At 45.7% G+C, this 19,316-nt stretch overlaps 1 protein-coding gene across 1 annotated transcript in view; it reads right to left on the reverse strand.

Moving 5' to 3' along the window:
- Positions 1-19,316, reverse strand: part of CORO2A (coronin 2A) — a 68,294-nt gene that overhangs the window by 21,376 nt on the left and 27,602 nt on the right. Inside the window, exon 2 of the mRNA XM_030920096.1 lies at positions 12,067-12,267. Coding sequence (XP_030775956.1) covers positions 12,067-12,267 — 201 coding nt within the window. The remainder of the gene's footprint in view (positions 1-12,066; positions 12,268-19,316) is intronic.

Genomic DNA, 19,316 nt, shown 5'->3' on the forward strand with positions numbered 1-19,316 from the left:
CTGTGCAATGGTGCAAGATCCCCTATAAACAGGGCTAATGTTCATAAGGCATCAGCATAATCGCTCCAAGCCTGGTTACAACACAATAAAGAGCCTCTAAGGCCTGTCTGTGCAGGTAAGTGCTCTGGGATGGCACCTGCACAGTAGTACTGGATGTGGTTACTTAATAAGAAACATATTGGCCAGGTGTGGTGGCTTATGCTTATAATCCCAGCACTTTGGGAGGCTGAGGCAGGAGGATCCCTTGAGCCCAAGAGTTTGAGACCAGCCTGGGCAACATAGTGAGACCCCATCTCTATTTATAATAAGAAAAAATAAAAAAGAAACATCAATCAAATGCAAGATGTGGACCCCATCTGGACTTTGAGGCAAACAAACTACAAGCAAAGTGGCATGTATGTGGCAACCAGGGACCATTTAACATGAATTAGGAATCAGGTGACACAGGAGTTATTATTAATGTGATCCTGGCATTATGGTTATGTCAGAAAATGTCCCTGGTTTTAGAATTGCATACTGACATGGGGCGGGGGGCGGGGGGCAGAGGTTGAAATGACAAAACGTCCAGGATTTGCTTTAAAACACTTCAGGGAAAAGGGATGAGTGAAGCAAGAGGGAAAGCTCTTGATACTTCTAGAATCTGGGCTGAGGAAAGGTCATCATATTATTTTTATCTACTTTTTTTTTTTTTTTGAGACAGAGTCTCGCTCTGTTGCCTGGGCTGGAGTGCAGTGGCCGGATCTCAGCTCACTGCAAGCTCCGCCTCCCGGGTTTACGCCATTCTCCTGCCTCAGCCTCCCAAGTAGCTGGGACTACAGGCGCCCGCCACCTCACCCGGCTAGCTTTTTGTATTTTTTAGTAGAGACGGGGTTTCACCGTGTTAGCCAGGATGGTCTCAATCTCCTGACCTCGTGATCCGCCCGTCTCGGCCTCCCAAAGTGCTGGGATTACAGGCTTGAGCCACCGCGCCCGGCCTATTTTTATCTACTTTTGTGCTTGAGATTTTTCCATAATTATGAACATGAGCTAGATTAGAGCCTTGCTATTGAAAATGCAATTGGCAAATAAGTAGTATTGGTATCATCTAGGAGGAGGGAAGTCAGATTTAGCGAGTAAAATACAGAATGCCCAGTAAAGTTCAAATTGCAGATAAACAACTAATTTTTCAGTGTAAGTAGGTCCCATGCAATATTTTACTTACACCAAAAATTTGTGAAAATAGATTGACAGTTTCTTATATGGCTAAACATGCAATTCCCTAATAACTCAGCAACTGCACTCCTGGCCCTTTATGCCAGAGAAATGGAGACTTACTTAAATTCACCCAAAAATATGTACACAAATGTTTGTAACAGCTTAATTTGTAATAGCCCCAAACTCGAAACAACCCACTGGCTTTCAGTGAGTGAATGGTTATATAAACTGTAGTGCATCCATACCACAGAATACTATTCAGCAATAAGAAAGAACACAGAGGCGGGAGTGGTGGCTCATGCCTGTAATCCTGGCACTTTGGGAGGCTGAAGTGAAAGGATCACTTGAGCTCAGGAGTTTGAGACCAGACTGGGCAACATCCTGAGACCTCGTCTCTATTGGAAAAAAAAAAAAAAAAGAGGCCAGGCAAGGTGGTTCATGCCTGTAATCCCAGCTCTTTGGAAGGGTGAGGCAGGCAGATTAACTGAGGTCAAGAGTTCCAGACCAGCCTTGCCAACATGGCAAAACCCCATTTCTACTAAAAGTATAAAAAATTAGCCAGGTGTGGTGGTGTGTGACTGTAGTCCCAGTTACTTGGGAGGCTGAGGCAGGAGAATTTCTTGAACTCAGGAGGCGGAGGTTTCAGTGAGCCGATATCATGCCATTGCACTCCAGCCTGGGTGACAGAACGAGACTCTGTCTCAAAAAAATAAATAAATAAATAATTATTTTATTTTATTTTATTTACTTTATTTATTTACTTTATTACTTTATTTATTTATTTACTTTATTTATTGCATACTGACATGGGGCGGGGGGCGGGGGGCAGAGGTTGAAATGACAAAACGTCCAGGATTTGCTTTAAAACACTTCAGGGAAAAGGGATGGGTGAAGCAAGAGGGAAAACTCTTGATACTTCTAGAATCTGGGCTGAGGAAAGGTCATCATATTATTTTTATCTACTTTTTTTTTTTGAGACAGAGTCTCGCTCTGTTGCCTGGGCTGGAGTGCAGTAAATAAAAAAAGTAAATAAAGTAAATAAATAAATACATATAAATAATAATAAATAAAGTAAATAAATAAATACATATAAATTTAAAAAAGAAAGAAGGAACATACAATTGAGGCCAGGCACAGTGACTCACACCTGTAATTCCTGAAGTCTGGGAGGTTGGGGTGGGTGGATCACTTGAGCTCAGGGGTTCAAGACCAACCTGGGCAACATAGCAAAACCCCACCTCTACATAAAAAACATACAAAAATTAGCTGGGTGTGATGGCATGCACCTGTCGTTCCAGCTATTTAGGAAGACTGACGTAGGAGGATTGCCTGAGCCCAGGAAGGGGAGGCTTCAGGGCCGCAGTGAGATATGATCACGTCACTGCACTCCAGCCTGGGTGAAAGAGCCAGACCTTGTCTCAAAAAAAAAAAAAAAAAAAAAAAGAAACAAACAAAAATCCCAAAAAACATGATCAATACTCAATATATGCAGCAACCCAACTGAATTGTGAGAGAATTACACTGAGTGAAAAAAGCCAAGCTGAAAAGGTTACATATCATATGATTCCATTTATGTAACATTCCTAAAATGGGAAAAGTATAGAAATGGAGAGCGGGTTAATTGCCATCTGGCGTTAAGGAGGGAATGGTGGTGGAGGGAACAGATCTTTGTGATGATGGAATGTTCTGTATCTTGACGGCATTGATGCCAATATCACAGCAGTGATACTGTACTGTGTACTGTAGTCTTATAAGATGTTACCACTGGAAGAAACAGGGTAAAGGTTACACAGAATTGCACTGTACTATTTCCTGTAACTGCTTGTGAATCTACTATGATGTCAAAATAAAACTTTTGGCCGGGTGCGGTGGCTCAAGCCTGTAATCCCAGCACTTTGGGAGGCCGAGACGGGCGGATCACGAGGTCAGGAGATCGAGTCCATCCTGGCTAACACGGTGAAACCCTGTTTCTACTAAAAATACAAAAACTAGCCGGGCGAGGTGGCAGGCGCCTGTAGTCCCAGCTACTCGGGAGGCTGAGGCAGGAGAATGGCGTAAACCCGGGAGGCGGAGCTTGCAGTGAGCTGAGATCTGGCCACTGCACTCCAGTCCGGGCGACAGAGTGAGACTCCGCCTCAAAAAAAAAAAAAAAAAACTTTTAATTAAAAAGAAAAAATCAAAAATAATTATTTATTGTTTATCTGAAAGTCAAATTAAACTGGCCATCCTGTATTTTATTGGGCATCTCTGGGAGCTTGTTGGAGATGCAGATTCCCTGGCCCCACTTCAGACTCACTGCATCAGAATCTGTGTTGTAACACTAAAGTGTGAGAAGTTCTGATCAGTGGCTCCTGGGTGTGTCAGTCCATTTTGCATTGCTATATAGGAATATGTGAGACTGAGTATTTATGAAGAAAAGAGGTTTGTTTGGCTCACAGTTCTGCAGGCGGCAAAAGAAGCCTGGCACCAGCATCTGCTTCTGGTGAGGACTGCAGGGAGCTTCCAATCATGCAGACGATGAAGGGAGGATCAGGTGTGCCGCATGGCAAGAGAGGGAGAAAGCAGGCGGCGGGGAGGTGTCCCAGACTCTTTTCAACAATCAGATCTTGGGTGAATTCATTATCACAAGGAGGGCGCCAAGCCATTCATGAACTGCCCCCATGACCCAGACACCTCCCATCAGGCCCCACCTCCAACACTGGGGATCACATTTCCACATGAGAATTGGAGGGACAAACATCCAAACTGTATCATAGCTCCTGCTGGGTCTGGATTCCTAGGAGTCTGTGATGACAGCGATTAACAGGTGTCTTTGAGCTATTTATGATATTTCAAAAAGCCCAAAGAGAATCACACATTTTACCTAGGATCAGGCTGTGCAGGACAAGTGAGTTTCTTTTTTTCTTTTTTTTTTTGAGACAGAGTCTTGCACGTTGTCTGGGCTGGATGGAGTGCAGTGGCGCAATCTCGACTCACTGCAACCTCCACCTCCTGGGTTCAAGCAATTCTTTTGCCTCAGCCTCCCAAATAGTTGGGATTACAGGCGGCTGCCACCACGCCCAACTAATTTTTTGTATTTTTAGTAGAGACAGGGTTTCACCATATTGGCCAGGGTGGTCTCGAACTCCTGACCTCATGATCTGCCTGCCTCAGCTCCCAAAGTGCTGAGATTACAGAGTTGAGCCACTGCGCCCAGCCGACAAGCGAGTTTCAACCCTCCAGTGGCTTCCCACTGGACACAGGATAGAGTCCAGACTCTTGCCTGGGCTTACGACACCTTCACAGTCCAGGCCCTACTCTCCAGTCTGACCTCACCTCCTCCCACCACTCTTGCCGACGTGCTGACAATGCATAGACACACCAAACCCATTTCCACTCAGGGCCTTTGCATGCTCTATTTTTTCTGCCAGCATACTCTCTCTCTAGAGCCTCAAGTGGCTCTCTGCTCAAAGGTCACCTTCCCAGGAATGTCTTCCCGGACCATCCTGCCTAAACTAGGTCCCCTCTCCCCACCCACGTCACACTCTATCACGTTTTCTTTATATCAGTTGTTAGTACCCATTTGCACTGAGCAGTTCATGCAAGTGAGAAACAGTGACAGTTCTGAGAGTTTGAGTAATAAAAGTCAGGAAAACCAACTAATTATTGAATCAATTAAGAATGCAGTTTGTTTGGTGGACATAATCTTTTACAAGCATGCAGAGCTTGGAAGAAACAAGTAGCAACATGGGCCATCTATAGGGCTCCGTCCCATTTTTACCATTTTATGTCTTTCTACAAATCCCATTTTGCACTTGTCCCTCCCCAGCTTGAAACATTCTCTCTCTCTTTAGGATACAGGTCACATGCCTCACCCCAACATTCAAGTCTCTGCTCAGCTGGCCCCCGTCCACTTCCTCAGGGTACTCCCCTTCTTCTCCTTCACAGATTGTTTATTTGTTCTGGCTGGACAGCTGTTCTCTGCATTGCTTCCTGAGCATTCTATATACAGTTGCACCTCCATGCCTTTGCTTATGCCCTTCCCTTGGCCATTTATGCCCTCCCTATTTATCTGGATGAACAACCATTAGATAATTTGTGGAGTCAATGAAAATTTATGAGCAACAATTATGCACCCAACTACATTAGGAGGTACTAGCAGAAAAACACAAATGACTCTAATTCAAAGTAGTCAGGGCATGGGTCTAAGGAAAAAAATAGGCTTGGAATATGTCCTAATAAAAGAGAATGCTGTGGGAATTTGAGGGAGGAAGTAAAAGTGTCTATCCATGAATATAGTAAATATTTCCATTTATTGAGGTCATCTTTATTAGTCTTTTAACAATGTTCTATCATTTTCCTTCTAGGTGTTGCTTGTTTATTCCTAGGTATCCAATCTTCTTTTATTCTATTGCAAATGTTTAATTATATCATCTAAATATTCCCAGTATGTACAAATGCAATTCATTTTTGTGTTCTGATTCTTGTATGCACTACCTTCTAAATACTCTTATTTTTCTAATAATTTGACTACATGTTCTTCTGAGTTCTACGTAGACAATTAAATATGTAAATAACAGCAGTTTTATTTCCTCCTTTTCCATCCTAAAACTTTCAACTTGTTTTTCTTTTTCCATCTTTTTTTTCTTTTTGACACGGAATTTTGCTCTGTCGCCCAGGCTAGAGTGCAATGGTGCGATCTCGGGTCACTGCAACCTCCGCCTCCTGGGTTCAAGCAATCCTCCTGCCTCTGGGATTACAAGCATGCACCACCACGCCCGGCTAATTTTTTTTATTTTTAGTAGAGACGGGGTTTCACCATGCTGGCCAGGCTAGTCTCAAACTCCTGACCTCAGGTGATCCATCCGCCTCGGCCTTCCAAAGTGCTGAGATTACATGCATAAGCCGCCGCACCCGGCCTCTTTTGCTGTTTTTCTTGTCTTTTTTGTTTGTTTGTTTTTGAGACGGAGTCTCGCTCTGTCGCCCAGGCTGGAGTGCAGTGGCGTGATCTCGGCTCACTGCAAGCTCCGCCTCCTGGGTTCACGCCATTCTCCTGCCTCAGCCTCCTGAGTAGCTGGGACTACAGGCGCCCGCCACCTCGCCCGGCTAATTTTTTGTATTTTTAGTAGAGACGGGGTTTCACCATGGTCTCCATCTCCTGACCTTGTGATCCGCCCGCCTCGGCCTCCCAAAGTGCTGGGATTACAGGCGTGAGCCACCGCGCCCGGCCCTTTTGTCTTTTCTTTAAGGGAAATTTTTATTGCTCAGTGTTTGGTAGAGGACTATTCAGGCTTTGTGTTTCTACTTGAATCAGTATTGACAAGTTACATTTTCCTAGTCTTACTGTGCAGGACATGACCTTTTATCTTATTCCTGATTTTATTTTATTTTGTTTATTTATGTTGAGATAGGGTCTCGCTTTGTCACCTAGGCTGGAGTGCAGTGGCACGTTCATGGCTCAATGAAGCCTGGAACTCCTGGGTTCAAGGGAGCCTCCTGCCTCAGCCTGTTGAGTAGCTGGGACTACAGGCATGCGCCACTATGCCTCGTTAATTTTTGCATTTTTTGTAGCTATGGGGTTTCACTATGTTGCTGGTCTCAAACTCCTGGGCTCAAGAGATCCGCCCACCTTGGCCTCTCAAAGTGCTGGGCCCATAGGTGTTGGCCACCCTGCCTGGTCTGTAGATGCTTCTAACATTTCCCCTTTATGAATGATGTTTGCACTATTTAACAAATAAGTCAAGTTAATAGTATGAATAATGTGACAAACTGACATCATGTGTCCCATGACATAATGATCTAAAAATGATATAGCACCACTCATGCAATATTCTTGCCAAAAATACATAAATGATTCTAATCACGAGGAAACAATTTGGTAAGTCCAAATTTAGAAACATTCTACTGAACAACTGACCTTTACTCCTGAAAAATGTTAATATCATGAAATAAGAAAGGCTAAGAGATGACAATTAATGCGTGGTCCTGAATTGGATTCTAGATCAGAAAAAAAAGCTACGATAAAGGTCATTACTGGGACAACTGATATAATTTGAATTTGGGTTGTATATTATAATTAGCACTGTATCAGTGTTAAATTTCTAGAATGTGTTTATGTAAGAGAATATTCTCGTTCTTAGAAGATACAGACCAAAGTACAGTATTTGGGGGAAAAGGGTCATCTCTATAACTTTTTCTCTTTTTTTGTTTTTTTGAGACAGAGTTTTGCTCTGTCACCCAGACTGGAGTGCAACGGCACGATCTTAACTCACTGCAACCTCCACCTCCTGGGTTCAAGCGATTATCCTGCCTCACCCTCCTAAATAGCTGGGATTACAGGCACCCACTACCACACCTGGCTAATTTTTTGTATTTTTAGTAGAGATGGGTTTTCACCATATTGGCCAGGCTGATGTCGAACTCCTGACTTCAAGTGGTCTGCCTGTCTCAGCCTCCCAAAGTGATGGGATTACAGGCGTGAGCCAGCGCATGTCTGGCTGATAACTTTTTTTTTTTTTTAAGAGATGAGGTCTTACTCTGTCACACAGGCTGGGGTGCAGTGGTGCTTTCATAGCTACCGCAACCTTAAATTCCTGGGCTCAAGCAATTATCCTGCTTCAGCCTCTCGAGTAGCTGGGACTACAGGTGTGTACTACTGTGCCCAGCTAACTAAAAAACAATTTTTTAAGAGATGGGGTCTTGCTATGCTGCGCAGGTTATATGTCTATAACTTCTCTGTTTCCAAACATACATACACACACACACACACACACACACACACACACACACACACACACACACACACCCCGAGAGGCAAAATGTTAAAACCAGTAAACCAGGTGAAGCTTAATCAGGAATTAGTTCAATTTTATTTGCAAATCTTCTGTAGGCTTGAAATTGTTTCAAGATAAAAAGGTTTTAAAATGCTGTTTGCTATAGGTTAGTGAAATTCTCTCTTATCCCTCATTTGCTAATTTTCTTTTTGTTGCTGCTGAGTTTTTCTCATGCCTGGGTATTGGGCTTTATCGACACTTTTTCTCCATTTATGACATGATCATATGGTTTTTCCTCTTTCACTTGCTAATATGATGATTTACCTTTATAGGTTTACTAATATTAAACCACTTTTAGTTTCTGGAATAAATCCAACTTGGTCCAAATGTATCTTTTGTTATTTACTGTAATTTGCTAGTAATTTGGCATCCATCTTCATGAGTGAGATTGATCAATATTTTTTTCTTTCTTTCTTTTTTTTTTTTTTTTTTTGAGACGGAGTCTCGCGCTGTCACCCAGGCTGGAGTGCTATGGCCAGATCTCAGCTCACTGCAAGCTCCGCCTCCCGGGTTCACGCCATTCTCCTGCCTCAGCCTCCTGAGTAGCTGGGACTACAGGCGCCGCCACCTCGCCCGGCTAGTTTTTTGTAGTTTTTAGTAGAGACGGGGTTTCACCGTGTTAGCCAGGATGGTCTTGATCTCCTGACCTCGCGATCCGCCCGTCTCGGCCTCCCAAAGTGCTGGGATTACAGGCTTGAGCCACCGCGCCCGGCCGATCAATATATATATATTTTTTTTCTTTCTTATTCTGTCCTCCTTGCCTAGTTTTGGTGTCAAGATTGCCTCACAGAATGAGGAAAGAAGTTGTTCATCTTTTTTATTCATGGAAATGTTTGTAAAAGATTAGAATCTGTTCCTTGAAAGTTTTGTAGGATTTGTCTGTAAAACCATCTAGGCCTGGAGTCTTTCTTATGTGTTTGTGTGTGTGTGTGTGTGTGTGTGTGTGTGTGTGTGTATATATATATATGTGTGTGTGTGTGTGTGTGTATGTAAAACATAAGAAACATGCAAAAATGTAAAGAATGAAAATTATCAGCTTAACAAATTACTGGAAAATAAATTACTCATAATTGCTACCCTCCCAGGCCAAAACATGAACCATTACTAGCACATAGGAGGTCTCCCATGAGATGCTTTCCAATCGTAACCCTCTCCATCCCCCAGGGGTAACTGCCATTCTGTTTTTCACGGTAGTCTCTTCTTTGTTTTTTCTTTAAAATTTTACTATGTAATTATGCAACTATTAAAATATGGTTTAGGGTAAGCAGTTTTTAATTTAAGGTTAATTAAATGATATAGTTTAAAATTTGTTTGGCTGATTTCACTCAACCTTATCTTTCTGACTCAACCATGTTGTTGTATATAACTACACTTTACTCCTTTTCCTGGTTTTGTATATTCACTAGTATGGATATGCCATAATTTATTTATGAAATTCTTGGACATACAGGTTTTCCCAGTTTTGCAATAATACGAACAACGCTACTCTGCACATTCTCATGCTTCTGTTCTGGTGCACAGAAGCTCCAGTGGTGCACACTGCGTGGTATAAACCTATGGGTGGTATTTCTGGGTCACAGATATATGCATTTTCTTCTTCTTTCCAAAACAGGTGTGCCAGTTTACACTCCCATCAGAAGTGTCTGATAGTTTACACAACTCTGTATACTTGCTGTCATTTACTAGTGTTAGTCATTTTTGACAATCTGATGTGTAGTGGTATTGCACTAGTTTACTAACGAGGTTGAGTAGTTTTTCAAATGCTTATTAGCCATTTGGATTTTCTTTGCTATGAAGTGCTGGTTCAGTGTTTTATGGATTTTTGGCTACATTTTATACATTAAAGAAATGAGTCTTTTGTCATGTTTATTATATACTTTTCCACTCTATAGTTTGCCTTTCCTTTTGCTATTTTCTTTAAGGGAAATTTTTATTGCTCAATTTTTGTTTGTTTGTTTTTGTTTTTGAGATGGAGTCTGGCTCTGTTGCCCAGGCTGGAGTGCAGTGCAGTGGCATGATCTCAGCTCTCTGCAACCTCTGCCTCCTGGGTTCAAGCGGCTCTCTGGCCTCAGCCTCCTGTGTAGTTAGGATTACAGGCGCCCGCCACTGTGCATGGCTAATTTTTGTATTTTTAGTAGAGACGGGGTTTCACCATGTTGGCTAGGCTGGTCTCGAACTCCTGAGCTCATTATCTGCCAGCCTCGGCCTCGGCCTCCCAATGTGCTGGGACTAAAGGCATGGGCTACCGTGCCTGGCCTATTGCTCAATTTTTAAAGTACTTAAAGGACTATTCCTTTAAAGGATTATTCAGGCTTTCTATTTCTACATGAATCAGTATTGACAAATTGTATTTTTTAAGGAGTTTGCCCATATTGTTAATGTTCTCAAATTTATTGGCATACAGTTGCTTGTATTCGTGTCTTATTAGATTTCAAAGTTCTGCTGTGATATTGTTTTTCTCATTCCTGATGCTTTTTGTACCCGTTCTCTTTTACTGTTGGCCAGTCTCTGCAGGGGCTTGTCTATCAACAAACGTTTGGCCCTTTTGATCTTCTGTAATATATCCTTAGATTCTCTTCCATGATTTCTGCTTTTTATTTTCTCCTTCCTCAAACTTTCTTTGGGTTTATCCTGCTGCTCTTTGACTTTATTTATTTATTTATTTTTGAGACAGGGTCTCACTCTGTTGCCCAGGCTGGAGTACAGTGTTGTAATCATGGCTCACAACCTCCCTGGGCTCAGGTGATCTCACCTCAGCCTCCTGAGTAGCTGGGACCACAGGCAAATGCCCCCATGCCCAGCTAATTTTTGTATTTTTTGTACAGATGGGGTTTCACCATGTTGCCCAGGCTGGTCTCAAACACTTGGGCTCAAGTAATCCCCTGGCCTTGCCCTTCCAAAGTGCTGGGATTACAGGTGTGAGCCACTGTACCCGGCTCCAACTTCTTAGATGGAATGTTTAGTCATTACTTTTTAGGCTTTCTTCTTTTCTAATATAAGCATTTGTGCTCTAGATTTCCCTTGAAGCCCTGCTTTCCCTACATCTCGTAAGTGTTGTGATATATTTCATTTTATCAGTTCCAAGGATTTTTAAATTTTCATTTGGATTTTGTTTTTGGCCTATAAATTATTTAGAAATATGTTTTTAAGTTTCCAAAAGAATGGGAATGTAAGATTTATCTTTTGTTATTGATTTCTAACTCAATTGCATTGTGTTCAGGAAACCTGGCCTATGAGATTCTAATCCTGTATAATCTTTTAACTTCTGAAGTCGTCTGGGGGTCTAAGTCTGCTATTTGTTGTTTCAACTGACTCTCACTCATGGTGGTGTACATGTTTTGTGATCTTTGTGAATTCACATTTCCCTGTGTTTCATCTGTGGGGATCATGTCCACGTTGTGGATCCTTTCCTCTGGAGAGGTTTCATGTCGGTTTCTGCTGTGAGCCAGTGGCACTACTAAGCTGGGATCCCTCTAGCCCCTTCAGGTGTTCTGCCTTAAAGTAGAGACTTAGGGTTGGCATCCTGAATGGACTTGCTATTAGGTTGACCTATGTGAAACTGTTGCTTTTTTGGGGTCAAAACCAGTTGAATATCCACAATTTTATATCGTCCAACCTATACTAGCAACTCTTGCCTTCAGGACAAGCCTGTTCTTCCTGCTTGCTTACTGTTTGCCTCTCCTAGCTAGTTTTGACTCAATGTTTATTTCCCTTTCTTTGGTGGGGAAGGTGGCTTTGGAGACTTTCTCAATTTCCTGTAATCCCAGTAAAGCATTAAAAAATTATATTTTATTCAGAAGGAAATTAATTTGCAGAATTATTTTGTAGAGAAGAGGAGAGGTGCTAGGAGTAGCTAGGCCAACTGCTAGAGGCTAAAATTCAGGACAGATGTATTTTTCCCAGTGAGGAAACCAAGGCTCAAAGAGATGAAATGACTTACTCAAGGTCACACAGCTAGTAATGGGCAGGGTTAGGAATTTCTAGAAAGCTAGGCTCTTTCCACTTTCCCTCTGTCCTGCACTGTCTCCAGAGAGCTGTTTGGGCCTGGGGGTGTCCTTACCTGGTGCAGGGGGATGACGAGGAAGGCCCCTCCACCAGCACACTCAGTCACAACTGCAATGAAGTGGGGGTTCACAGCACAGAAATGGTTGTCGTGAACGCTGCGGGTAATAGGTACGGAGTCATAGCAGTTCTCCTTGCTGGCTGGTTTGCCAAAGACATGACGGAACTTGGAGCTCCGGTACTGGGGGTGCCATGACATCTGCAAGAGACAAATGGGACAAAGGGTATGAGGCTCCCTGCCCTGATCATGGGACACACGGAGCTCTCGTCTTAAGAGTACATAAGAGGATACAAGCAGGACAGTGGTCAGTTCAACGTGGACGGTGACGCACTGTGAAGGGCGACCAAGTGAAAATACTCTAATTACTGTTATTTCTATAGACCTGGTGAGATAAGATGGGATGATGTATAGCTATCACTGACCTGCTTGCTGATGTTTTAAGGCTTTTCATCCCTTTGAGTGTGAATGTAAAAAGGCAGAAAAACCACAGAGAGAATCCACCACATTGACCCCCATCTGCCGTCTCACCAGACAGCCCAGCACCCTCAGCCCAACTAAGTAGGTACCACTGTGCTCTCTGGAGCCAGCCTGCCTGGGTTTCAATCCCAGCTCTGTCTCTTATCAGCTGGATGGCAAGTGACTTAACCTCTGGAGTCTCAGTTTCCCCATCTGTAAAATGAGGTAACAAAAGTATCTGTCTCAGCTAGGCATGGTGGCTCATGCCTGTAATCCCAGAATTCTGGGAGGCCAAAGCAGGAGGATTGTTTGAGCCCAGGAGTTCAAAACTAGCCTGGGCAACACAGCGAGACCCTGTCTCTAAAAAAAATAAAAGACAGAGAGATTGAAAAAAGTATCTGTCTCATAGACTTGTCATAAGGATTAAGTTAGATGATGTATTTAGACCCCTTGGCGCATGGCAGATACTTGATCAATAGTGGCAATCACAACCACTAGTATCATCTGGGCATCTTCAGCTTGTTTTGCTCCTCGTCCAGCCTTATATTTGTTCACTCAATATTTACCAAGCATCATGTGTGTCTAGGCCCTGTGCCAGGTACCAGGTAGTTTGGAAACAGTAGGCCTGAGCCCAGCCTTTACAGGAGTGAAGAGTCCTCTGGGTGAGGCTACTAGGAGAGTCTGGGCCACTGGGACCCACCGTACTATGTGTAATAACAGAGCTTTGCACATGACAGTCAGGGAGGGCTTCTCAGAGGAAGTGACAACTAAGCTGTGACCTGGAGGATGAGTAGGAGTTGGTCATGTAGGCAGGATGAGGGAGAGCTGGGGGAAGGTGTCTTAGGCAGACAGAACAGTTTGGGGAAACCACATGTAGTTTAGTAAGATTATCAAAGAGAAATTTAAAAGAAGAAAACACACACACACACGCGCGCGCGCGCACACACACACACACACCCCATGTATATTGGGTAATGTGAATGAAACGAATAAAAGACAGGGGCGAGGAGAGCCAGATCACGAGCGGCCTGCGAGAGGGTCTAGGCCTCTTCTGTGGCCAAGCCCATACCCATAACACCAGGGGGCCTCCTCTTGGCCAGAGGGACCCTTCTGAATACCAAGCCCTGCCCACCCCACCCCCACCTCATATCACCCTTGATTTATTATTATTTTTGAGGAAGGATCTCGCTCTGTCACCCAGGCTGGAGAGCAGTGGTGTCATCATGGCTCACTGCAGTCTCAAACTCCTGACCTCAAGGATCCTCCTGCCTCAGCCTCCCAAGTAGCTAGGACTACAGGTACATGCCACCATACCTGGCTAATTAAAAAAAAATTTTTTTTCTTGCCATGTTGCCCAGGCTGGTCTCAACCTCCTGATCTCAAGCAATTCTCCTGTAGCTGCCTCTCAAAGGTTGGGATTAAAGGTGTGAGCCACTGCCCCTGGCCTCACATCACCCTCTGATGCTCCCCATTCATTGCTGCCCTGCAGGATCAAGGCCAAATCCTTTGGCCTGGCATTCAAGACCTCTGGCTGGGGTCTCATTCCATATTCCAAGATTCATTTCTTCCAGCTCTTCTAAACGGCACCTTCCAGCTTCCTCAGCACCTGCTCTTGCATCTCCAGCCCTCTGGCTCTTTGCCCTTCCCTCTCCTGCTGCTTGGCTTGCCTTTCCAATCCCCCTACCTCCTGTTCCCATCTCCACAAATCCCAATCCAACCCTTCCCTAGCTCCCAAGCCACTTCCTCCAGAGAGTCCTCCTTGATACCCCAAGTAGCAGAGATCTTGCTCTCCTCTGTTCCCTGACAGCCATCTCTCCCCTTGCCCTTAGCCCTTGACACTGTCTACCCTGATTTGGGGTTCAGGGCCAGTTCTCATTTTCTCTGCTGGCTTGGAGCTTCCTCGGAGAAGGCTCTGCTCCAGGAGTATCCAGCACAGTGTCTACCCCCCTTGGGCCCCCACCTTCCCTAGTTGTGGGAAGGCAGGTTTGGCTGGACCTACACTGGTCGAGACAAAGAAGGTGCTTACCCCGCCCACACAGCTGACCCATGAGGCTCTTCTCTGCGCTCAGGTCCTCAGCACGAGATTACACTGTGTGACTTCAGGCAGGTCACAGCGATCAGGGCCTGACCCCTGAGGCAAGCCCTTTAGACAGAACCAGGTAGCAGGTCAACCTTGCAGGGGCTTGTGTATCCCGTAAAGCTCAGAAATTCCAACTCTCCTTTCGGGAGCTTTGCCCTAAACCGGGGCTGCTCTTGCCAGAGCTACAGGAAGCTGCACAGAATGTAGGGATGGGATGGACTGACTAATTAATGCCCATGTGATTCCAGAAAGGATTTAAGAAGACTCACAGAAACAGAATACAAGATAGAAGGAAATGAAAAAGCTACAAGAGGAAAAATAGGGACACAAGGAAAACGCAGGTAAAAAGAGATCACCTGAAATGCAGGAGGAGTTAAGCTAGGTGTGCTGCCAGGTCCACTACACAGAGGAGGTAGACCTTAGATTTGGGTCTGAGCTTCCTAGTGGCCAATTCAACAAGGAAAACAGAATCAGAAAGGGATTTATTTGATGTCTATAAGATAAAAGCCACAAGCTGCTAAGGAGCAGCACATCTTTTCTCTATAGTGAGTTTTGAGAGAAATGGGTACTGGGGGTCCCCTTGGAAAGGAACAACAAGGACAAATGACCTCCCTAGGGTCTTGGCAACTTGGTGGCAGCGGAGGAGCCGCCTTGGGCCTGGGCTGGGGGTGGGAAAGCGAGGAGCAAGTCAGCAGGCTCTGCTCCAGGTCCCCCACCTCTGCCTCACCTTGAGCAACGGCTGGGGGTGGCGGGAGTGCACCTGTCTGTGGCAGCTGGTGATGCTCACCAGACATCCCATTGCTCCCCTGCAGTCAGGCAGCCATAGCACACATCACTGCCTCCCATGACCCATTGTCTAATTAGACACATGGGAGGCAGTGATGTGTGCCACTTCCAGGCCAAAGCACATGAAATCTGCCTGTGACCCTCGAGGACTCTCGTCCTTGGCCGAAGGGATGAGAAGGGTGCATGTTTCAGATGGTGCAGCCATAAGGTGGTTGGTCCCTCAAGAAGCATGTGTAGCAGAGCACTTTCTTCTACTGACTTACAGTGCAACAGAGAAATACACTTGTAGAGTGAACTGTGAGATAAGGGGTTCTTTGTCATGGAGCACAGCGACCCATCCTGACTCATACAGCCTATGCAAGTCTGGCCCATGGAGATGGCAAGTGGCTGCCTGTGCTTGGTATGGCCACAGAGAAGGAGGCAGGACCCAGATTGTCTCAGGTACCCGAACTCTGAGGGCAGTGGGGAGCTACTGGAGAAATTAAAGCAGGGGAGAGGCTGGGCGTGTTGGCTCACACCTGTAATCCCAGCACTTCGGGAGGCTGAGGCAGGTGGATCACTTGAGGTCAGGAGTTTGAGACCAGCCTGGCCAACATGGTAAAACCCCGTCTCTACTGAAAATACAAAAATTAGCCGGGTGTGGCGGTGCGTGGCCTGTAGTCCCAGCTACTTTGGAGGCTGAGGCAGGAGAATCACTTGAACCTGGGAGGCAGAGGTTGCAGTGAGCACCACTGCACTCCATCCTAGGGAACAGAGTGACACTCTGTCTCAAAAATAATTAATAATAATTATAATAAATAAAGCAGGGGAGATAGAGAAACAGATTTAATTTTCAGACTTTCCTCTGACTACTGAGCAGAGGAAAGGTTAGAGCAGGTGACAGGCAATGGTCACCTGGGCTGAAGTAGGGCAGTGACGTGGGCAGGATGGTGGGGAGAGGATGTTACTGAAATACCAAGGAGGTGGGATCAACCAAATGTGCTGCCTGAGTGCACGTGGCGGGCCTGGGGTAGTCGCTGAAATCCACACGACCTTACATTAACAACAGCCCTGGCCCCTCTGGACCCTCTGAGCTCTCTCCCTCTACAGCCTGTCTGTGCACCTGTAGGGGGTACCTGGGGTCTGGCCCAACTCCCGAGAGCCACTCCCCATCCAGGAGGAGTGAGGAGGCCGTGAAAGGCCTGGGCAACACCTCCCAAGCTCACAGTCACCTCTGTGGCAATAAGTAGTCACAGTTTTTGAGTGCTTACAAACTGCCAGGTGCCATTCCAAATGCTTTCCATGCATGAATAGAGCAAGTGGGTGCTACCTTGCTCCCTGGTTCAGATGTAGGTGTTGAGGCCAGTAACTCGGTCACACAGCTAGTGAACAGCAGGCCTGGGGGCTGAACTCAGCTGTCGCAAGCCTGCAGCTTTTGAGCCTGCAGCTCCAGGTCCTCACAGACAATACCCATGATGATAATAGCTCTTTCAGACCCATCACAGCCCTGGATCTCACCTCTGCCCCTAAGAGGAACTGTCATGATCATGACCATCCCCACTCTACAGAGAAGGAAAAGGAGGCCCAGGAAGCTAGCTAGACCCCTCTAGAAAGGCAACCCACTTCCCCATGAATGAAGCCAGCTGACAGCAAAGAAGCATGAACATCAATGCCCTTCTGCCCGCCCCCCAATCCTCTCCCCACCCTAACTCTTATTTGCACTGCTAAGATTCTTCCAGACCTGCTGCCATGAAGGGAAATTACACAAGCAGGGGGTGGGGCAGCCGCTAGCAAGGCCAGCTACCTCTCCCTTTGTGTGTGGTATGGAAGTGTATGCGTATATGCATGGGTGAAGCTTGTGCATGCGTGCTGGCCTGTGTGTGTACTGTGTGTGCACAAGAACCGCATTCATCAGGATGTTCATGAGTGCCTGTGTCCTCTTGTGGGTGTGCATGCACATGTGCATCCGTTTGGATGTTTAACCGAGGCTGTGTATATACACGTGCATGAGCGCATGCGTGTATCACTGCATGCATGATTTTAATGATTCAGCAATTCAGAGAACAGGAGTTTCATTTTCCCTACAAGCAGGCACTTGCCCACAAGTAAGTACTGTAGCGGGCCCTTCACCCACAGGCTGGGCCAGAACAGCCTATTCAAGCCAGGTCTATCCCAGGCCACTCGTCCTATCCTGCCCCATTCCATCTGGCTGGGCCCACATCAAAGCCACAGCAGGCCTTCTCAGGTGTGGCACTCTGGGACAGACTGCTGGGGCACAAGGCAGGAGATGGCATCCATTCTGCTGCTGCAATCCCATGCAGGCTTGGTGGGCCTGATGCCATGGGATTAGGCTCCGAGGCCTGTGAATTCCCCACTCCTAAAAAGGATTTAGTCATCTCTGGGTTTTGCATCGCACTGAGTTTATTTCTTTTTTTTTTCTTTGAGAAGGAGTCTGGCTCTGTTTGCCCAGGCTGGAGTGTGAAGTGGCGCTATCTTGGCTCACTGCAACCTCCGCCTCCTGGGTTCAAGCAATTCTCCTGCCTCAGCCTCCAGAGTAGCTGGTATTACAGGCACGTGCCACTGTGCCCGGCTAATTTTTGTATTTTGAGTCGAGACAGGGTTTTGCCAAGTTGCCCAGGCTGGTCTCAAACTCCTGACCTCAGGTGATCCACCCACCTTTGCCTCCCAAAGTATTGAGATTACAGGCGTGAGCCATTGTGCCTGGCCTTGAGTTTATTTCTTAATGCCTGACAGTGGCTCACAACTCTCCTGCAAGGTAGGTGGGGATTATTTTCCCCATTTGATGATGGGAAAACTGAGGTGCAAGGGAAGTGACTAGACTGAAGTCAAGTTATGATGAGCAGTGCAGGTGGGAAGTAGTCTGAGGACTAGTTCAGAGACCCCCGCTTCCTGCTATGCAATGTGCTCCTCTGTGACATACATGTGGGGTGTGCGTGCGTGTGTGTGTGTGTGAGAGAGAGAGACAGAGAGAGAGAGAGAGAGAAAGCGACAGAAACAGAGAGAGTTTCCTGCCTGTTCCAAAGGCCTCTCTTCCTTGCCCAGCCCTAAACTCATTGCAGGACAAGGGTTAGCTGCAGGGTGGCTGAAACTGAACCCAAACTGGGTGTGGTGTGGTGCAAACCATTATAATAGATTATTCATGAATTGTATCGTTTGTGGCTTTAAGGAAAGAATGAAATGACCTGATTTGGTCTTTGAACAGGATGGGTAGGCATTGCTGGCTACCAGTTCCCCTTTGTAAATTTGTGGTTTCACATATAATATTTGAAGTTTTATCTTTTCTCTCTCTTAAAATTTGACTTGTGGGCACAGTGAGCTGCCACCTGTAAGTGCCTGGTGAGAGAGTCTGAACCATCACACTTATGTCATAGCCACAGTTAGGGAAGATTAGAACCACAAGTTACCCAGTTGTTTCAAAAAATCGAAAAGAGGTCACCATTTATCAGGATAAAGACCGCTCTATGTGAAGGTGCTCTACGAAGGCTGAGAATTCACACAGTCCACATCTCATTATGGGGGTCCCTCACCTGGACTCCAATCCCTGACCCACTATTATCCGTCACAGTTCATCTTGATCCTGGCTTTGGCCCCAGACTTGCTGGGAAAGCTCTTTTTTGTCATCCAGAGTCCTTATGGGGTCTCTGATCCACCCATTGCAGGAGGGATATCTGGCTCTGAAGTCCAAGCCCATGGAGGGTAAGGCCACCCTGCTGCCAACCTAGGCATCTGAGTAACCATTTCCCACAGCACCTTCCTTTCTCACCAGGCAGGAAGAAAACAAATACAAGGCTCAGCTACTTCTCCTTTGTAAGGATTTTATTCACAACTGGCCTCTGTGAATCTGAGGCCAGGCCCTGGTTTAAACCACCACCTCTTGGCACAAGGTGTCTTAATTTTTGCCTTGTACTGGCCAGCAACAAGGTCT

Source organism: Rhinopithecus roxellana, chromosome 16 (assembly GCF_007565055.1).
Source record: "Rhinopithecus roxellana isolate Shanxi Qingling chromosome 16, ASM756505v1, whole genome shotgun sequence".
NCBI classification, from domain to species: domain Eukaryota; kingdom Metazoa; phylum Chordata; class Mammalia; order Primates; family Cercopithecidae; genus Rhinopithecus; species Rhinopithecus roxellana.